This window comes from Zophobas morio, unplaced genomic scaffold (genome assembly GCF_036711695.1).
Source record: "Zophobas morio isolate AGI-343-1 ecotype UQ-CSIRO unplaced genomic scaffold, CSIRO_AGI_Zmor_V1 ptg000058l, whole genome shotgun sequence".
Classification (NCBI taxonomy): Eukaryota; Metazoa; Arthropoda; class Insecta; order Coleoptera; family Tenebrionidae; genus Zophobas; species Zophobas morio.
In genome coordinates this window covers 7,108,700-7,130,946 of record NW_026972163.1, presented here as the reverse complement: position 1 = coordinate 7,130,946, position 22,247 = coordinate 7,108,700, and the positions used below count along the sequence as shown (strand labels likewise).

At 35.0% G+C, this 22,247-nt stretch overlaps 1 protein-coding gene across 4 annotated transcripts in view; it reads left to right on the top strand.

Annotated features, from left to right (window-relative positions):
* LOC135143104 (protein halfway) overlaps positions 1 to 16,975 on the top strand; it is a 36,709-nt gene extending 19,734 nt beyond the window's left edge. For all 4 annotated transcript variants that reach the window (XM_064074971.1, XM_064074969.1, XM_064074970.1 and 1 more), the window contains exons 3-7: positions 2,234 to 2,551; positions 2,608 to 2,768; positions 2,833 to 3,162; positions 14,433 to 14,540; positions 14,598 to 16,975. In XM_064074971.1, the coding sequence (XP_063931041.1) occupies positions 2,234 to 2,551; positions 2,608 to 2,768; positions 2,833 to 3,162; positions 14,433 to 14,540; positions 14,598 to 14,876 (1,196 nt within the window). In that variant the 3' untranslated portion in view covers positions 14,877 to 16,975. The remainder of the gene's footprint in view (positions 1 to 2,233; positions 2,552 to 2,607; positions 2,769 to 2,832; positions 3,163 to 14,432; positions 14,541 to 14,597) is intronic.
* The last annotated feature ends 5,272 nt before the right edge of the window (positions 16,976 to 22,247 follow it).

Genomic DNA, 22,247 nt, shown 5'->3' with positions numbered 1-22,247 from the left:
GTACATTCAAAGGAACGTCTTCCAACAACGCTGGAAGCTCTAGTCGTAGAAAATTACCATATGCCTCCCCATTAAGGTGATCAGGTAACACAAACGGCCCCACCTAAAAAACAGGAACGGAGATTAGTGATTTTATCAGATGCATTAAAATTTTTACCACAGTAGTACCAATGATTCCAGCCCATAGCTTAATAGTAAATCGCTCCTGATACGCTCTCACCCTAGTGAGATGTGGATTTTCGTGTGCCCAGAAGTGCCAATTGTGTGCATTAAACATTCCTTCTCGGGAAAATGAACATTCGTCGGTGAAAAGAATGCGCCGTGAAAAATCAGGATTTAGTTCATTTTGTCGCAAAAACCATTGAGCAGAATGTACTCGTCGCGGGTAGTCGGTTGGTCGCAGATGCTGCACTCTCGTGTAATGGTAAGGATGCAGTATTCTCTCTTGAAGGATACGATGAGTGGTCGATCTTGAGCATCCACTCATTTGCGCTACATAGAGGACACTTCTCCTAGGATCCGCTTCCATGTTTTCTAACACTTGCTCTTCAGCACCCACACGTACATTCCGTGGAGCCCCAGCACGGCCTTTCCGACTAGGTTGAAAAGATCCATCTTCTCTTGCTCGATGTAACAATCGGTGAAACACTTGTTGGTCTGGGTGCCGACGATTATTCACGGGGCTCTAAGAACATGACTTCTAATACCTGCTCTTCGGTAGCTACTCTATGTAGAATAGTAATAAATGTATTATTTGCCTACGATGAAATGAAACCGCTTCTCTTATGACATGTACAGCCCAGTTAAACACAATTTAACTAGAATGGCAGCAGAAATAACTTCTGTCCCATGCTACTTGCCTTAAAGTAAACGTCTCTGTCTCTGTGTACATTAATTAGTCATCTTTGGCGCAGAAGCGTCTCTTCAGGTCAGTGATGAACTTCGTGACAGTTTATGACAAACAATTGTCAAAATGATTAAATTTATAACCACACTTCTGTTTCCTTTTGTTGACGGAGGGGGATTCGGAAAAAAATCATTCAACTTTAGTATTACCCGATTTTTTGTTCTTGGCATAGGTAACTTTGAACATAGAAACGTTCGGATATAAAAGCAGCCTCTCTATTGGTCAACTTAATCGCCTTCCAGTTCTCACACGGTTAAAGCCTGGACAATTCTTTTTGCGAATTACGGCACAGTTCGGGACAGGGAACATGTCATTCACGGGAATGGCGCGAATTCTGGGACACCCTGTATATATTTTAGTAATACTCTCAGATAACTACTTTATTTTTTCTCAATTTTTACATTTGAAGTTTTAAATTTTCGTAAAAACCTGTCGAAATCCAAAGAAGTATTACGGTACTTTTCAAAAGCCAGGAAAAACCTAGTTTGCCAATCTTTCATGCGTCATTGAACGCGCCGGGCGATCCATTCTGGTTAGAACAGAGAATGTAGATTCACAAACAGCTGTACAGCATCCAAAAATTCATGCAGTGGCCATAACATTAGGTAACAACCAGTTTGTTTGAGTTTATTTTTTTGTATGTTTAGTAGTAGGCTATGGAATAAAATGTGACATGACAGTTCATTTTTTTATACGGTCAACATTAACGTTAGTCTGATATTGCCTAATAACATACCCTGTAAGAAAATAAAGGGGGGGCGGGTGGGGCTAGTGAATATGCTTCGGCAATCGGCATTATATTGAAATTTTATTACTATTTAATTTGAAATTTTTAATGTGTAAGTCTTCCAGGGGGGGCAACCACAACTGCTAGGTGGGGCTCAGCCCCATCTTGCCCCCCCTCCCCCTAGCTACGGGGCTGACCCACTGAGTGGTTTGAGTCAGTTTGTAAAATTTAAATGGGGACATCCGGTGACGTCAGGTCCCACCTAGCTTGCGAAGCACAGCCGATCAGAGGGCGGGAATTCATCCCTCTTTCGACTGTACTTGGTTTGGGAAGACAAACGTGCGTGTCAAAAACATAGCCTTTGTGAATCGATAGCTTCATTTCTGTTATTTTTTTTTTGTCATGTCACGTGTGCAAAGTGAATGTGAACGGGCTTTGTACTACAAACTTAGCGTTGCCATTGGTTAGACAACACGCACCTCGAAGCCTCAGTATATTCAGTCGAATTTTAGCGTGTGTTGTTCATACGGTTTTTACATGATCACTGCATCTCGTGCGCGATTCTAATATAATGCATAATATTGCTTCTTTGACAATAGATATAAGTGGTAGCGGACACGTGGAAGCACTGCATATCAGAAATGCTAGTCTGACCACACTAAATCTTGAAGATTGGAGAAAACTAAAGTATCTTCGATATATGACTATAACTGATGGCCAGATAAATAGTGTTACTGGAGAATTTGCAAAACACACCTCAGTATCGTGTTTAAACCTATCTTCTAATGGAATTATTAACTTTGAAAACAGATCGTTGGTTAATTTGTACAACCTAAGTTTTTTGGATCTCTCCCATAACAATTTATCTGATGTTCCTCGCTTTAAAAAGGATGGAAATGTAACCGTAGATATTTCAGGTGGGTATTATATTGTACACTTGTGTAATGGAATGAATTAAGTTTTTTTTATGTAGCTAACAGCCATATGTTATGTCCAAATTTATTTAATGCCTTACAACGAACGGAATTACATTTTAGTAATATAAATAACTCATTTTGTATATTTACAAAAACATTTCAGTGGTTTAATTCGACTGAATCTGTACCGCTGATTCAAGTTATAGAGATAGATAAGGTAAGTAGGGATATAGTTTTAAAATATTCGGTACTCACTGTGTTGATATATGTATATGTTTTAGTTAAGAAAAGATTGCCTACCAAATTGTACCTGTGAACCTAAAAGACTGGATATCGTGTCTGGAAAGCAAGCGACTATTAAAGTAGAAGTCAATTGTTCAGGACAAAATTGGATATCACTTCCACGGCCACTACCAGCTAACACGTTTGCGTTAAATGTCTCAAATAATAATATTACAGGACTAGAATTATTTAGTAGCGATCCATCGTACCAAAACATTCGAGAATTATATGCGGACAATAATGAAATTACTTCAATACTGCCGCTCGAAGGATCACAATTTTTGAGCAACTTTGTCGTACTGAGTCTTCGCAATAATAAATTAAAATCGGTGAGTTTTCTTAATAACATTAGATTTTTTTTAATTATGCACATATTTAATAATTTAATAAGCGTTAGAAACGGGCTTTCAGATTTGGGTGTCCTGCGGTAGATCGTTCTTTCTTTAGGTTTCTGTTAACATAAAGTTTGGGACGCATGGATCTGTGGATCAACAAATAATACATATCAATTATAATCTTAAATACTTGTAACAGTCTCTTATGACTATTAACATGCTAACCGTAGGATGACGTCTAAAGTTTGTTTTAAATATGTAGATAATTTTATTTTCTACACTGGTTACACATGTTTGTTAAAATTTCAATTATTTTATTGTTTTAACGTAGACATGATAATTTACATTTTATTAGTCTGTGCTGAATTTTAGCATAATTCCAAGAGTTGTTGTGACTGATTGTTTCTGTAAGTTAAATATTCTATTTGGATTTTATAACAGGGCGACATATTAAATTCACTTGCTTTTAGATACAAAGTAGTCTATACCGGCACATTTTTTTTATATCTGAACATTATAAAAAAAAGTAAAGTTGATGCACAATGAAAAAAAGACTGGAAAAAAATATGTAACGGAATGCCAGTAATTTTACTTTTCTTAGGCCTGCTAATTCTCATCATGGTTGATATTTGAATTTTGAAACTTCACAGACAACGATAATTTCCTTGCCAACTGTTTCGGTTAATCATAATTCATAGTTGCTGATAATCACCGTCAGTTGGGATTCAGGGTTGAGAAATTAGGAAATTAAGAAGGCAAAAGAGCACCGTAACTCAGTATGTCAACCATACCAGAGGCGAAACTGTTCCGTGCTTTTTTGCCTTCTTAATTTCACAATGCTGCTTCTGAAGATGCCACTTACTATACGACAGTGTGCGAAACGTTGAGCCAAAAACTCAGTTGACATGGTCCCAACCCGGGAAACGATTATATTGACCCCAACCGTGAAAACCTCCGAAATCATATCCATAGTTACATTGTGGAGTGTTTTTTTTTGTTATTCGAATAATTATACGTAAAATATTTTACAAAAATGTAAACCATGTTTGTACTCGATGCAAATGAAATAGAAAAATTATGTTTAATTGAAGAAAATAAGGTAAAATCTTATGCCATCCAGATGAAAAGTTAATTCCAACTACTTTGGAATTTCTGGTTCTACAAAATCAAGTGTGCATTGTTTTTACGTAATATTGGTTACATATGTATTGTACTTCCCTACTTCCAATGCATTGATGGGTATTTCTTTCTTTCCGAGCGTAAGCTAAGGAAGTACAGTAATCGAGTCCATTCGACGAATGCCCACTGTTATATTTTCTCGACATTTGATGACCCCTACAGTACGAAAAAAGTAGTATCCCGTATTTATACTGTCTGTCTGGTGTCTATCCATTTTTGTTAGACACGTAATATCCGAAACTCCAGGAGCGATTGTTGTCAGATTTTGTATGTATATTAGAAATATTATGTAGATGGTTAAGTGATAAGTGCTAACCAAAAATTTGCTAATCATGCCAACCAACAATTTGATGACATTATTTCAAAGAATTCTATGTTTATTTGATTTAACTGTCATACAACACTATACTCCAATACGTGTGGTGTACGAATCCACTTTGAATTTTTTCCCTAACCGTCCAAATTTTCGCAAAAACATAATGCTCTATTAACAGTTTATCATTAGCGTAAGGTGTGATGGATTAGGGTGAGATGCATAGACGTCTTTTGAAACAACCTCAAACTCAACTTGAACTTAACTCATTAATTTGACATTCGTCATTTTGAGAAAAACTTGAGTAGGTGTTAAGGTAACCTGTAACCTTCCATAAATTTTCCTTCAGTGTTGTCAGTCTAGTAAGGTAGTTTGTTGTGTTTTATTTTATATATTTTAAATCTAAGATTTTTAAAATAGTAGACGTCGAAACTTACTGGTTGAGTTACTTGTTTTTACTTCCCGATCGTAAGCGAATCGAATCTCTACTTTTACGTTTTCTTGACCTTTCAGGACTCCTAGAGTACGAAGAAGTAGGTCTCCCTTTTCCGTCTGTCAGTCTGTCTGTCTGTCTGTCTATCTATCCGTCTGTCTGTCTGTCTACAGTCACGGATTTTTATTTAGATATGCTTAAGCAGGGGGCTCAAAAAAATTAATGAATGAGTCAATTTTATTGATGAAATCAGGAACGGCTCACTCCATTTTCCCAGAAAATTTTGGGAATACAATATTGTTATTTTCAGTATTACACTACACTAATCCAAATTGATCTACGTGTCCTTGCAAAAATGTTGATGACGTCATCATAAAATTGTGTAAAGAAAAAACTTAACTCGAAAACGTTGGATATGTTTGTTTCATTGTACTTTAGGTGCAAGGGAAGTTCTGTCGAAACAACTTTCGACCAATTTTTTTTTTTGATAAGTTTCTTTTTTAATGTAAGTAATGTTGTTGCAATAAGTGTTCATTTACAAAAATTAGCACTATGGACGATTCTGATGAATTTATAGTTTATTATTACATTGACCAGATGTTCTTACAAATCTCTAGGTAAGAATATTCTGCTTAATAACAGTTTCTTTTTTAATATTAGTATGTTCTATAACTTACATGTTGCAAATCTTTTGGAAAAATATTGTGATGAACATAAATACATAAATAAATTAATGAAAAATAGTAGTTTTGCCTATTAAGAGACACATTTTGTTGTTCTGTCTTTAATTTTGGGTTTTAATGGCTTCTTGTCTTAACGTTTCTTTCGCTATTTGCCGTCGAACTTCTGTTTCCTTTGCTCACTGAGTCTAATTAAGGAATTATGAATGCAATAATAATTTTGACTCAAACCCAATCTCACCTTCAACTCAAATAAGGTGAATTTGAGTGGAGGATGAGTTAAACTTAAGCGACGACTATGAGACTAGAGCGCCGTCCGAAGGTCGTGCGTTCGTTGCCAAACAAGGCCTTTCGGTTTTTTCCTTTTTTCTCTCGCATTGGGTATTATCCATATTTATGACGTTATAACAAATTTTTTTATTGATCAAATTAAGAACGAGTCACCCCACTTTTTCGATAAGGTGAGAATTATTATTTATCTAATAAAAATTATAATAATAATATTCAGAACATTCAAATCAAAAAATTTCTACGTGACATTCTTCCGATGTATAAACAAGCAATTGCAAGTGCTTGTTTATACATCGTAAGAAAGCTTGTTATTACTGCTTTAAATATATTTTCCGTTATCAGTACTTGCGCAATTTGCACAATCCCTTGCAATTTACGCCCCCACGGTGCAGGGGCTGCGAGATTATTATTTATGCCACCGGTTTTTACTTTATCGAGCTTATCACAAAACAAACATAGCAAAACCTAATTTTATATTTTTTCAAAGAAGCGAGGGAAGTTCTGTCGAAATAAATTTCGACATTTTTTAAAATTGCACATAGAGATTAAATCCACACTTACTTTCGTTTGTTGAGAGTTAAAAAAAGCTCGGTATATAGTCCAAACTTAGTCTTAAAAGTGTCTGACGTGGTACTACAGAAGCATTCAGTGCATGTATGTAGTTGAAATATGACTACTGCAACGTGGAGTTTATTGATCGAATTATCTGATTTCTGTTTGAAACTTCAAGAAATATCAAATGTCCATTTGAATCACTGGTGATTTTGTTTAATGTAATTGTTGCAATGGGTGATTTTTTTTTATTTGTGATATAGTTACCCAAGAATTTGCTGCCATAACAATCTTAATTGAATGGTAGTTCGTAAAGTCTAAAGTTGTTTATACCGAATTTCCCTAGCACCTGAAATACAGGCGAACAAAATACAGATTTTTTTCGAAAAATTATAAAATTAAAATGTTTCGAACTTTTTTTTATGTTGACATTTATAAGTTAAAGAGAGATAGGTGTGAACTATTGAAGTACAAGTAAAGAAGCATACTATGCGTATATTTCAAGTGAGTTTTTCCATTACAAAATTTTGTGACGTCTTCAGTATTTTAGCAAGGACACGTATAAATATCTCAAATTGAATAGGTGCAGTATAAATATCTCAAATTAAATAGGTGCAGTTCTAATATTACTATTAATAATAATACTGTTTACTCAAATATCCCCATTCATTAATTTTTTTGAGTCACCCTGAATAACTAATTATAAAAAACTAGCTTTTGCCCGCGGATTCGCACGCGTTAAATTCGGAATAAAACAATTCCCCTTTTCCTATACCGTGAACATTTCCGGCTATCTTTGGAATATCTAAATTCATTTACTACATTTTTACTTATTTACTTTTTACATTTTTACCTATTTATTTTATTTTTACAATTAATAAACTACAGAATGTCTTTATATACAACGTTCACAGCTTTCTTGTCATTAGACAATACAAACATGTTTTCTTTAGAGGTTACTCTTGAAAGAGCGACATATAGTTGGCCATGTGAAAAACACTAAACGCTCAAATCTAATAAGCCTACAACGTTGAAGGTTTGACCTTGCGATTTATTAATGGTCATTGCAAAAGATGTCTTTACCGGAAACTTTAGGCGTTTAAATTGGAATGGTAAATCCAATGGTATCAGAGGGATTCGGGAAATCAATACATCTTCTTCGGTACCACATCCTGTGAGTATTATGCACTCTATTATGAAAGTTTTCAGTGATTTTACCAGCAAACGCGTGCCATTGCAAAGTTTAGGTGGATTCAGGTTTCTTAATAAAATAACAGGACAACTTACTTTTAACACCATTTTGTGAGGAGGGAGTCCAGACGGGTTCAAAGAATTAAGAAATTCTGTAGGAAAATGAACAGCTTCTTCCAAATCGAGAACAGTATCGACGGAGTAGTATATTTGCGTCGACGCATCAATCTTTGAAAGAATCAAGTTATTTACCTTGTCTACTTGTTCGTTAGTTGGTGACAGAATCGCTCTTTCTTTAAACCAAGATATTGTCTTACAACTTATGTTATCAATGTTGACAAACTCTTGGATGTTGTCTATCAAAACACAAAGGTTTTCTAGGTTAATCCTTCTCTCACTTTGTGTTAACTCTCCATTGCCAACTTTTAGCAGCATCTCTGGAAAAAGCCTGTTCTCACGTGAAGATAACGAAACCCTCATATTAGTTTTAAGCTCTAATGTATTGACGTATGGCCAAACGTTGGATCTTTTTAGGGAAGCATTTATTTCGTCAGCACGTGTTCCTCGAGTCACAACTGGTAGGATTTGACGAAATTCTCCTGAGAAAAGAATTGTACATCCACCCATAGGTGAATTTTTGTTGCGCAAATCGCGCATTGTCCTATCCAGTGCTTCCATAGAGGTCTTGTTTGACATGTTAGCTTCGTCCCAGACTATTAATGAGCAGGCACAATTTTCCTGTATTGCTCTGTTTAGAAACACTACAAACGCTGTTATTATCATTGGTGGCGATTTTCAGCGGGAGCTTGAATGTAGAGTGTGCGGTTCGGCCTCCTTCCAAAAGCGTAGCGGCAATGCCGGATGACGCGACAGCAAATGGAATTTTTCCGGTAGATCTCACTTTTTTTTAAAAGCAGATTGATTAAAAATGTTTTTCCTGTACCTCCTGGGGCATCAAGGAAAAACATTTTCCCTTCATTGTTATCAATTGATGGCAGTAATGCAGTGAATACTTTTTCTGATCGATGTTCAATCGTGGCTCATCTTGAGCTATATTTTGTGAAAGTCTCGTTTGATCATATGATGTTTCTCTTGTGTATTCGGCACTATTACTTAAATCTGAGTTAGTAGTATTAGCTGGCATCGGCAGCCCAAAATCCTTGATCGATTAACCCGAAAGGAATTGCACTACTTTCTTCAATTCAAATAATGCTTCGTCAAATATGTTTTGATCATATTGTACATCATCTGAGTTTAACTCTCGCCGTCGCCGAATCAGAATATCACTGGCCATATTTTCTTGAAATTTATTCCATAGATTAACAGAATCAGTTACTTAACAAAACGCTACTATATGATGGCAAATAAACATCTTAATGATGTAGCTGAACTGCAAATAGCTGCTTCTGATAGTGTGTTTTCCCAGTGAGAATCGTCTTCCAAGAGCCCCATAGCTTTGCATGCTGATTGATAAGTATTGTAAACAACACATTGTACAGTTCTTAGGTGTGCAAAGGATGTCGGGCCTTTTACAATATGCAGTAACATTCTCAGATAAAAGCATTCGCTGTTGTTGAGATGAATCACGTAGACTCTGCCAAGAGCATCCGTTTTTTTTTTACTCCGGGGAAACCATAAACCGCAGTACCTTGTTTTCGCCGTTGAAAAATTTTAGAACTCTGGTTTCATGTATAGTAACTTGGAATTTTGTCATATGTCAGTGTTTTCGCGAAATCATCTTCAGCACATAACTTGAAGAATGCTGTCAATGTTGTGTTCTGCGGGTTATTAACAACTTCTTGTATATTGTTCTCAGTGAAATATACTCTTTGTCCATTTTCTAAATGAACTGCAAGGTCGACAATTGTGGGAACCCGGTCGTGCACTTCGAATGATAAAATCCTCCATACAGCTTCAGAGCTGCAGATGTAACGTCCAGACTGATATTTTTCCACTTCATTTGGTGATTGTATGCTTAAAGTGGCTTGATCACTGCCTTTATTAATGTATTTAGTAACATATTGGATTGACTTTATTGAACTCCACAACTCTACGTTGACGTGAGTATCAAAAATTTTCAAAAGGAGCGGATTATAGGGAACAATCCATCGGTTATCAATATCATGGTTTCGGACGGTGGCACTTTGCCCACCCTGTTCTGGTGATCGTCGACGATATTTGGGATATCCGTCATCGCTAGTAGTTGTTTGAGTTTGGAACGACTTCGGAAATTTTTTGCTGCATTTGGAATCTCGCATACTTGAAGAATTCGGGTTTAAAGTCCCGCAAGGGCCGTGTACCATGTGTTTCTTTACGATTTCGTACAGGACAGGATCTTCATCTTTATCCGGCAATTCAGCTGAAATAACGCTGTCAATTTGGTTTGGTCTAATTTTGTTAACTAACCACACCGGCAGGTGTATATGTGGCAAGCCACGTTTCTGCCATTCTATTGTGTACATATGACAGCGTGGCGGACCGAATATATGAGACTTGTTAATGAGGTGCAGGAGTTTCTGTACTTTTAAATGGAAAACTCTGTTAATTATATCATATCTGTCTTGTGGAGTTAAATTGGTGTTAATATTTTCTTTGATTTCCGGCCAATTTGGGTTACACGTTGCAGTTATAAAGAAATCAGGTTTGCCGTAATGTCTGACGTAAGTCATGGCGTCTTGCGATTTTGCGTGTTAATATCGAGGTCCACCTGTGAATGATGAAGTGGTTCAGGTGGAGGGAGAATTTCTTCTAATTTGATTTTTCCTTGTAAGCAACACTGCCTTTCGATTCGTCCTTGAATTGCAATGCCAAGCAATGTTCACATACTACTGACATAGTACCTATTGATACTAAACGATCGTCCTTGTAAGAAATTGAAGGCTCGTAATTCATGGCAGAATTTTCTTTATTTACCCATGAATTAGTTACTCGTGCTGACGATTCTCTGGCTCTCTGTATTCGATGTCTATCCCTATCCTGGCTGAGGCGAGCCTCACGCTCTACAGATATGAAAGCATTGATACATCACAAATATAGACTCATAAATATTTTGCGTATTTTAGATTTGGTAAAATTTTGAGATGAAGTCATCAATTTCGTGGGAAGGGATAAACGAATAAATTATTATTAACTGTTTCAAAGTTAAGTTGCAAAATACTGTTGGCGTTAGTAAAACGTCGGTGCAACGAATACTTAGTGCAAATAAATTTCATCCCTATCACTGAACTTTGGTTCAAGAACTAAAATCCACTGACTCATTTTTATGATTTCGTTCTTTTTTCTGATGAGGCAAAATTTTCGAACAATGGTGGAGTTAATAAATATAACACCCACTATTACGCCCAAAACAACCCTCACTGGATTGGAAAAGGTTACTTTCAGACAATTTATGCTACAAATGTTTGGTGTGGGATACTCGGAAACAACATTATCGGTCCTTACTTTTTTCGGGAAAATTTAAATGGAAATTTATATCTAAATTTTCTTCGTTATATGTTACCGATACTCCCCGAAAACATTAATTTGGAAATTCGTCAAAATTTATGGTTCCATCACCCCTCCCCATTTTCACAGAATTGTTGAAATATACCTGGACGAGATTTTTCCTAATAAAAATGGATTGGAAGAGGTTCGATTAATCCAGGGGGCGCTGAAAGCTTGTCGGAGAATTTTTCTCTGGAGGACTTCCAGGCGATGAAAATGGGTTTTGGAAAGTTCCAGGCTACTGAGGCATGAGACATGCTGGGGCGAATGATTGCTCGATAGAGACGAAGTTTGTTTTTGATCGACATCTTGCGGCCGATTAGTGGCACCAGGATGCCTTTAATTCCGTTAGTCTTCAGTACAACGTAGCTAATCTGAGAAAGCTCAGCTCTTTCTCATTAAAGGCACAAAGATGTTTTGTTTCATCCTGGCAGGGGATGGTCTGGCCGTACTAAAATTAAATTACACCTATACGCGTATATCCTAAGACTGCCAAGTGGCGTAAGTCTTCACCAGTGCCGTTTAACTTTAGTTTAGCGTTTTTTAGATAAGCCAACGTGTTTGGCGAAATGCGTCGATAAATATTTTGTGTTTTCGGTATTGTGAGGATAAACATTATAATATTATAGCGCACCGAGCGATCAAAAAAATTCGGGGTCATGAAACGTCAAGAAAACATTAAAGTAGCCGTGCGTCGGATTTACCCTGTTACAATATTTCCTTAGTTTACCCTCGGGAAGAAAAAATGAACCAATGTTAAAGAAATGCCGGCAAAAGAGTTCCATCCAAGAGCCATTTATGACCCTTCCCGTATCATTTCGGGAGCGGTCGGTTAACAACCGAGGGTCAGAGTCGGTACCGTTTGGTTTAAAATGGGTTCATAAGCAGTAAAAATGTCTTACTACTTTCCTGATTGTGGTATAAAAACAAAAATATTTCTAGCGATATAAAAACTGAAGTTTATTACTTCTATATTCTATCTTATTAGATTATTATTGTGTTGTATGCCCAGTAGGTGGCAAACGGTTTCCAGCACGCCACTGCAACAATCGGTTTCTTGGAGGAGCTGGAAGAACCATTTATGGATTTTAGTCGAAAGCGCGTACCAGTCACTTCTTCAAACTATCGTTCCCTCTTCTTATTCTACCTCCATGTGAATTAGCAATTTCACAACATAACCTGAATATGAGTTGTTTCTGGCTGAACAAGGAGGTTTAAATGTATAGAGAGAGTACTGGGCTCGTTGTTTTGTATCGCACATATATAAACCCTCTCTGTTGTTCGTATGGTGTTCGTACACATTCGTGAATTGACGGATAAGCAATTGAGCGAGTCAGTGGCGGAACTACATTTTACTGCTGTCTATTGTATGAAATTGAAACTCGTCAGCCACTGTACTGCGGTACAATAAACCTCTCGCGCCTCACTCCTCTCACCCGGGAAATGTTGGTCACACTTTGATATATGGAAGGTATGCGGCATACTTACTTGCTTGTGGACCAGCCTGTATACACATAACATGCTTCTTTCGCTATATTTGAACAGTCCACACATTTTACTTTAACTAAAAAGGTTCTCATTAAAAATGAAAATCACAAAACTTAATTGTACAGGTCTGTATTATAACGGGACCTTGGCCAACTTTCAGTGCAACACAAAATACATTTATCAGTTATTATTAGATTCTAAAATAAACAAATATGAACATTTATTCGATTAGTCCCTAACGACTCTGTGATAGTGAGGTGGTGCCCCGTCCTTCTGAAACCACAGCTCTTGTCGGAGGTTGAGACGAACATTTTCTAATAACCTGAGCAAATAATTTTCCAAAAATGATCGATACTTGTGTCCTGTTAAGTTGCCTTCAAAAAAGTATTGACTAATTCCGTAATCTCCAATAATACCAGCCCACACGTTTACGGAATACCTAAACATTTTGAAAATGAGCTGTTTTGATATAACGTGCTAATGTGGGTTATTTTGGGAGTACATAATACTCGCAGTTGTGCCGATTAACAACCCCGTTATTGTCAAATCTTGCGTCATCGCTGAACAAAACTTTGAATAAAAAATTGTTGGCCAACTGCAGTTGATGTCGCATAAAATTATAAAATTGGATTCTTGTGAGAAAATCTTACAGATTTTGAACTAATGTCACGTCGTAAGCTCTTAAAATTTTTGAGACGGAAGATTGAAATATTCCCACGTGTGCTATAAATCTTTGGCTCACATGCTGGTCATTGTCTACAGCTTCAATTACGCGAATTTCATTTTCTACACCAGTAGCGGTGCGTCCTCTATTTCTTGTTTCTTTTGGGCCAATTTTGTCGTAAAGTTTTCACTAAACTTCTGAAAATTTGGCCGGATGGATGTGGCTTAACGGGATCCTTCTTGCGTCAAGATTTGTTGCTGCAACAGCATTCTTACCGTATTTTCCAAAAATTAAAATCATTACAACCTTTGCATCGTTGGTGTATCTAACCCGCATCTTATCGAAAAGTCTAGAAACTTCTCCGAACTCAAAATTGACGGTAGAATTATTACAAAAATCAAAATTAACTACTAGGTAACTATGTTTATACATTTTATAAAAATAAACATATGTATAAAAAGAATTACATATGAAATACGTATTTTATGTTGTACTGAAAGTTGGTCAGGGTCCCGTTATTGTAATAGTCAGAATCACCCTGCATAATTTTTCGTATTTGTTCGTCTGTACGTCGAGGGTGAGGCAACTTCTGTCTGAAGAACTTCAGAAGCTTTTGTGTAATGCATAGGGGTTATCAAAAATAAAATTTTGCAAAATCAAATGCTATTATTTTTCAAAGAAGCAGGATTTGTTGGACCATACTTCAAGGGCGAGGAAAGTTCTGTCGTAATAACCTTGGACCAATTTTTTAATTACGAGTACATATGGATTGTGTTTGACCCGCAGTTTGACCACTGCCAAGTTTAATTTAGTTAACTGACCAAAATAATTACTAGTTTAATAGTTTCTGACGTTTCAGAAAAATATCGAATTTTCACCTCGTCACATGTTATTTTATCTGTGATTACCTACAATTATAAATAATTACATTGTCTTAATAGAATAATAACAATTGTTATTTTATTTTTAATTTGTAATTTTTCGTTTTAGTTGCCTACATATATTTTTTCTAATATACTGGATCGTAATAATTTTCGATCGTTACGGATCGGTCTTAATAGACTTCAGTGTGATTGCAATGCAGCGAAGGTTTTGAAGGTACCTTTTTAGAAGATTTATGTATTGCTTTAGTGATCTATAAAATGTAAATTTTAGGTATGGCTTTTAACAAAGCAAAAAAATATTCAAGATTATGACGAAATTTATTGTGATAATATGGATATGAAAGTAATAGACCTAAATCCTTCTAAACTTTGTCAGAGTCAACAAGATTGGACGGATTATATATATTATATCATCACTGCAGAGGTGGTGTTATTTGCAGGTTTGATTGCCAAAGTTGTTTATGATTACTATGTTTTTAAAACATCTGGATATCTACCATGGCCAGCGAGTAAAATGCCAAAGTTGCCATGCGATTGGTTGTGTGAATAGAGCTAATAATAATCATTTTGTAACAATGTGCCTGTTTTTTCGCTTTATTATGTGGTTGTGAAGTTTTTTTTTTAACATTTAGTCTGAATAGATAGCTGCCACTTTTTGCAACTGTGTTCATATATTCAGCTCCAAATCTATTTTTTTACCAATGTTTGTGAAAACATCTAGATAAAGATAATAGAGAACTTTACTGGTCTTCAGACAAAGTGATAGCTTAAATTTTTACAGTCTGCAAAAAAAAGGTTAGTTCCATAAAATGTATAAATTTTTGAAAATGTTTACATTTAAGAATTAACGACAGATACAGGACCGTTAGAAGGATGTCGTATAACAGTTTTTTAAACATAACAATTTTTTAGTTCCTCTCTTTGGCTCCTTTTTGATATTTTTTGAGTCACGTAATAAGGACTATAACGCAAGGGAGATTTTTTTGGAAGTTGCTTGGCATTTCTTTGTGGCGTAGCAAAGGACCGAATTATTTAAAGAATGTTTATGTGATCCTTTGATATTTGGGGGAAAATACATATCCAGTTTTCATTTACAATTTCACTATTTTGTAATTTTTTATTACAGTGCAATTTATGTGATTTGGTCCGATACGACTTGGTATCTAATTTTTTGGTTTCTTTCGTTTTGCTTTCCCTGTATGTAATTCTGTACACAAATTTAGCTTCTAATCAGTTTTACGTTTTACAATTTTATCATCGTCTCTAACTAGGAATATCAGGGTGATTCGGCTTAAATGACAAGTGTAATATGTTTTTAGCGGAACCCAAAATAATTCATTTATTCCTTGTTTCTCTCAAAAATTTCACAAATTCACGAAGTCTGTGGTTTTTAAAAATGTCAAAACAAAGTGTCTCTGTCACGTATTACATTTAAAATGAAAGTTGATGGAAATAATTCTCTGAAAATGAGTTCCACGAATCCATCGTAGATTTTCTTGTGGTAAATTATGTTTGTTTATATTACCATTGTTGGAAAATTGGCTTTCATCACAAATAAAATGTTTGTGAAAAAATTGGGATCATTTAGCAGTTGTTCCAGAACAAAATTGCAAAGTGCTAATCTTCCTGGAAAGTAAGTTAGTTTCTCGTAGTTCATGAACTAACTGCTATGTTACAAGTGAAACTTGTTAGCCTTTAACATTTGGCAAATACAAGATTGTCCGTTGTCCAATGTGAGGATTTTCTAAAACAGTTTCCAAAACTCGGATCTCGTTTTCCAAATGTCTAGCGCTTAAAAACACTTTTTTGCACTCATGATCTTTTTTGATGGCTTTCGTGCATTCACCAGGGTGCGGGAGTTCGAACTTCCCGCACACGTGCATTTTAACTTCCCGTTGCCATGGTAACCTTAAAATACTCGCGTAGTGTCAACATTGTGATGTGTTGACGGCGCCATTGTTTATAAATAACTCACAGTTAATTTCTTCAGTTTAAAGGTTTATTCGTTGCAAAAAATATTGTACACAACACGTTCGTGAGCCTGCTTCCCGCATTCACGCAAATGCGGCACTCCCTTCGGTCGTGCCGCAAACAAGCGTTCATGCGGGAAGCAGGCTATCCCGAACTAGTTGTGTAAATTACTATTTCCGTTTACTGACAGGCCAATCGTTTCGTAGTTTCATTTCAAATCTTTTGAACATTTTATCTATTATGTCTACGTTGGGAATATCTTTGAGCCGCAACCAGAGCATTTTTTGACGCTCCCCATAAATTAAGATCACGTCCATTTTCTCGGTATTGGTAAACGAATATCTTGGCATTTTTGCAAATAATTTTCAACTATGTACTCAAAATTGACAGTGACATAAAATGCAAACTTGGAGTTATAATATTTTTTAAATTCTACTATGAATCAAGGAATAGAAGAAAAATGTATTTTGGGGTGCCTGTCGGGTCAGATCAAATTCGTCATTTACGCTGAATCATCCTGTGTAAAATATTAAAAATTTGAACATTGCCTTTGTTAGTATGTTTCATTTCAGTAAAACTACCAAAAAGTGTTCATTGACGCCGGCGTCAATGTTTTTACCACAATTAATGTTAGGAAATGTTCTAAAATCTAGTACTAACATTCGAAATTTCTTTATTTCTTTTTCCGAAAAAAACACGTGATTTTTCAAACTTCTATGTTCTTTACTCCAAGTTTCTTCACATTATTATGTCGGAAGGTTTGCTACAATGAGTGGTATTTGTGGTTTTCATTTTTCTTACTGAAGTGTTTTTAAAGGCAAATGGAACATTTTACCGTATTCATTACTCCAAAGAAATAATACACATGATCCAAATCTGTTAGTAATTGTTATTATTTGAAGCCCGATATCTTTCATATATTCTAATATGGGTGTAAAATTTCTGTGTGTCACTTGTTCGTGGCGATGCTGTCTTTTCAATGTTTGTATACACTTTTGCCATGCATTTTTAAATGGTCGAAACGCAGAAAGAGCGGTTGCAAAATACCGATAACATTGGCGGTAAAGTGCAACAAGAATAATATCTCAATGATCTGCATAAAAAAGGAAAAGTTCAAAAAATAACGAGGCCTCCATCTGTCCATTTTCAGACAAGCCTGTACCCTATTCATTCGGTACCAGTACTGTTTTCTAACAAGTAGGTGTAATCTGAGGTTCGTCTAAAGTTTGAAATTATTTGATAATATATAGAAAGATGTACATACATAATACAAAATATATTTTCTCATACATCAGTTTATGTTTAAGATTAATCGATTAAATTTGAACGTTTTATTAAAATTAAAATATACTTTAATTTATGTTTCTGCTCATTCATGGAGATCTATGTACATATATTGAAATATGTATGTTACATATTATTTACTCTTAATATTTTTAGAAAATACTGTTAAGATCGTTAACTGTATGTACCTATATTAAGTGTAATATATTTAGAATTATCATTTATGTTTTCATGTAATAAAAAGATATATAGAATCCTATGTTTGTCTAAAACAATTATAATGTAGTTGAATATTATATCTTAATCGCATTTGTTAAAGTCCCCCTAAAGAATAATAATTTGTACCTATACTTTAGCTGTAAAAGAAGTGTTAAAGGTTTTGGAACCACCGAGTGTTGTTTTTATTTGTATTGTGTAGCGAGTTGTTTATTTACACACAAAAAAATTGTTTTATAAACTACAAATCGTTTTTACTTCATTGCTCAATGTATAGAATTTAAGTATACTCCTATTAGTTATACTGTAAATTCATAAATTATTTATTTTTATTTATCTATTTTTGTTTATTATGAAATATTTATTGCTACTTCAGTTCTTTTACTTTGTTTTATAGTTTTGAATAAATCATAACTACCATGTTGTAACCGTTTACTTTACCCTTATTGCTCTCTACTACATTGATGCACTTTTTGCTAAAACATTCGTAAGAAGTAGAATACACTAGATATAGATAGCATCATCACCGGCTCCTATTTACTCGCCGTCTAATAAGGTCAATTCAACAATGAAATCTTGTGGTAGTAGAGACCGCTAGCTACCGGAGAAAACTGTCACGCTGACATTTTTGTCATACCTGACACATAGTTGTTCACAAATTAGATTTTTATCGATTTATTAGTCTTACATGAGTTATCAGAATATTAAATGGACAACAACCAAAAATAAAATAAGTATTGCTTTCATTTCTATCATATCCGACACCGCTTGATCTTGAATAAACTTAAATCACTGCTGCAGCGCTTGTGTTGCGTTTGTTGTTGATCTGATTACACGCTGGCAATTTTGGAAAGACTTTTCCAATAAATCAATAATAATGCTTTCAAATAACATTACAGTTAAATTCGTACGACAAAAAATAACATTTTTAACAACTCAACCGCAAGATGCAACGTCATTCCTTTTCCCTTGGATGATGATGAAGGGGTCACAAGCCGACTGCCCGACTGGTCGCTGGATAAAAAATTAGTTTTACAAGTTTGTGAGAATTGAACACAAAAATGTTGATAAAGGCACACATGCAAGTTCTGAACTAATAGTAAAGTGTTTGTATTTCTTAACATAATCGGATTGACGCATGACAGTTCTCGATAACTAATAAACATTAAAATCTGAATGAACCAGTGGCGGCTCGTGGTGATTTTTGATGGGTGGGCAAAGCATTATACAGGGTGTCTCAGAAATAAGTACATTAATTTTAACCAGTAACAGAACTCGTGAAACGGAACAACTTTTTTATCTAGCATTTTTTCGAAAACTCAAGTCGAATTTCGAATTTTCCCACCCATATATTCACGAGCCGTCTATGTTCACCTTAAATAATAACTTAAATAATAGCAACACTACAACAATGAAGAAGGTACCGTAGCAACCGTTTTGACACTGACAATCATTTTTATGTCAATGTTTTTATTAAACGTTGTCTCTTTAAAGTTTGTGTGGCACAGATTTCTAATTTATAGACGAAATGTGTTGAAATGGCTTTGTTTTCAAATTTGGAATGCACCGATATCGTTTTAACGTACGGTGAAGCTCGGGGAAACGGCACTCGCGCCCAACGAATTTTTTCAGAAAACCTCCCAAATCGTCGTCTGCCAAATGTGCGCACTTTTAAGAACGTTGCAGCATTTTCGAGAATACGGATCTTTTAAACCTGCACCTCAGGATCGGGGTAAGTTACGTAGTAATAGAATTGCTAATATTGAAGAGGCTGTTTTGAAGAGTGTTGAAGCTCGACCGAGCACTAGCACGTATCACTGTCTAGTGTGATGTATCGGAGAGTAGTATTTGGAGGATACTCAGAGAACAAATGTACCCCTTTCAGGACCAGAAAGTTCAGTTATTGAAACTAACAGACTTACCACGTAGGCAAAACTTTTGTGAGTGGGTTAATAGAAAAACAAACGAACAAGCAAATTTTGTATCTCTTATACCATCAACTGATGAGGTCGGTTTCACGAGGGAAAGTGTTCAACACCCACATTTGGGCCGATGAAATTCCGTACGCCATTAGGGAGCAGGATTTTCAATTTCTCTCTAAATGTTTGTCACATTGACAAGATTAGGAAAATACGTACCCTAGTAACTGTTTTTGACCATAAATTATTAATTATAATAATTATTAGTGACCATGGGTAACTGAGAATCCATGGGCGGGTAACCTTAATTGGGGTATAACTTTAACAATTTTTAACTTGATAATTAAAAAGTTCTTGACAAAACTCTACTAAAAAAAGTTGTTGAGTTCAGTGAGCTCTATAACTGATTAAAATTAATGTACTTATTTCTGAGACACCCTGTATGTAGGTTATGACATGTATGAAAAAAAAATATATACATATATATAATTAATCATTTTTGTGAGAACGTGTTTTTGTTTTGGTGCTGCATGTCAATCAATATAATATAACAAATATTTTATGTATATTACATATATATTATTTTATAAATGTTACTTATTACAATGTCGGTCAGCAAGAACCAACGAGAACGTCGAAGACTCTTGCTAGAAGAGGAAAGAGGAGCAAAAAAAAGGTTCAGCACATAAATAGATTTGTTAGGAGTTTATAGAACTATAAACTCAAATAATGATCCCAACATGTAAAGATTTTGAAATAACATGACGAGAAAACATTAAATTTTAAACCTTTGAGATAAGCTACAATTAGAAAAAGCAGCAATTTGGAAAATTATTGTAAAAGCAAAATTAAAAATGCCAAATCAAACAAAACATAAATTCTCAAAATACTAACAAAGTTAACAATAACAAATAAAATAAAAATAATTCCAAAATAATCGTTCTGAAGACCACTAATTACCAAAGACTCCTCCAAAAAACTTTTTAAATTTATCATCGAATTTACTTTAAGAGAAATTTGCGATTCATCTTGTCCCCGAAATGTATGTTTTTGTGTAGTCAAGAAAATTATCATATCGAATAAACGCCGAATTTAAGAGAATTTTCTATAGTTTCACTTCGTTTTCCAAGTAATTTTCGTTTATTCAGATTGGTCATGTTTTTGTAAAGCAGTAGCGATATATTTTATATCGCTCTTCTTGTGGAATTCTAAAGTGTTCGTAATTTAATTTTATGTTAAATAGCAGATAATTCCAACAGTTTTGTTTGTTGTTTCACTACCGATCAACCAACCAATAGGTACCTAATATTTATTGTCCGAACTTTGATTAAGGCCTTTATTACTGCCACGAGAGTTTGTGATGACCAATTGTTTCATTTTGGGACATGATCTTAATTTATAAACAAATAATTCATAAATATCAAGTTCCATACTACTGAATTTATTTATTAAAAATAAAAACTCAATATCTTTAATGCCTTCTTTACCACCTCTCTAATATTATTTGCGCAGCTTACAGTAGGATTTGCCATTAAAAAAAATTGCTAGAAAGTACCTACTTTGGTACCCGCTTAACTATTTGGTAATTTGAATAAGCTACATTTTATAATTAAATGCACTACCCACATTGCAGTTTCTGATCTGACTGAATTCAATTGAGTCGTGTCTCCGACGAGGACGAACCATGCCGAGTGCTTCCGATTTTCAGGGTGGATTTGCCCACCCATGCTAGAGCGAACGCGTAACAAACCTGTGCGGACAGTCTGAATTAAATAATAAATTAAGCGTATATTTAACTTTTGTTTACTCTGCTACAGTTATATTTATGAAACAAATATGCATATGTAATAATAAAAAAATACACATGTCAGATACGTACTGCAATAATAAATGTATTACTTATTCTCATCATAGGTTATTCGGATTTTTAAATTTATAATTCATTATAAAGTTTACACGGTGTCACAATACAAGAATATGGTTATTACAAATTTTCATTTGATATGAAAAAGTATTTATTAATTATTATGGTGTTGCCCTTTTCTATAACAATAGTATTCAAGAATTTTCGCATAACATTATTTTCCTTACTATCTTACCCATATTTCAATAGAGTAATAAAAATAATTACCTCTATACTTTTACAATACAGAAGAAGTAATAAAATCGAAATTAATTTATTGAATCCTTGAAGCGAATATCGAGAGATCCGATTCTGCAGCGTTTGAGATATACGTTGAGGCCAGGGCGTCCTGCCCCGCTTGAAGCGAGAAAACACGGATATGCAAAGACGCGCGTTTCGAATTCTTTACTGCCCATTCACAATGGACATAAGACATAAGAACGAGCGCATAACATAATTTACGTTTTTGGTCTGTGTCCGGCTTATGCTTATCTACGTTCACAGTGGACAGAGTGAACTCTGTTAGAATTGTTAAACTGCGCAAACGCAGAACGGAATAACTCCTGGCTAAACATAGAAACGGCTAACCTCAAACTGAGTCAATCAAAATATCTAACCTACAATTTCA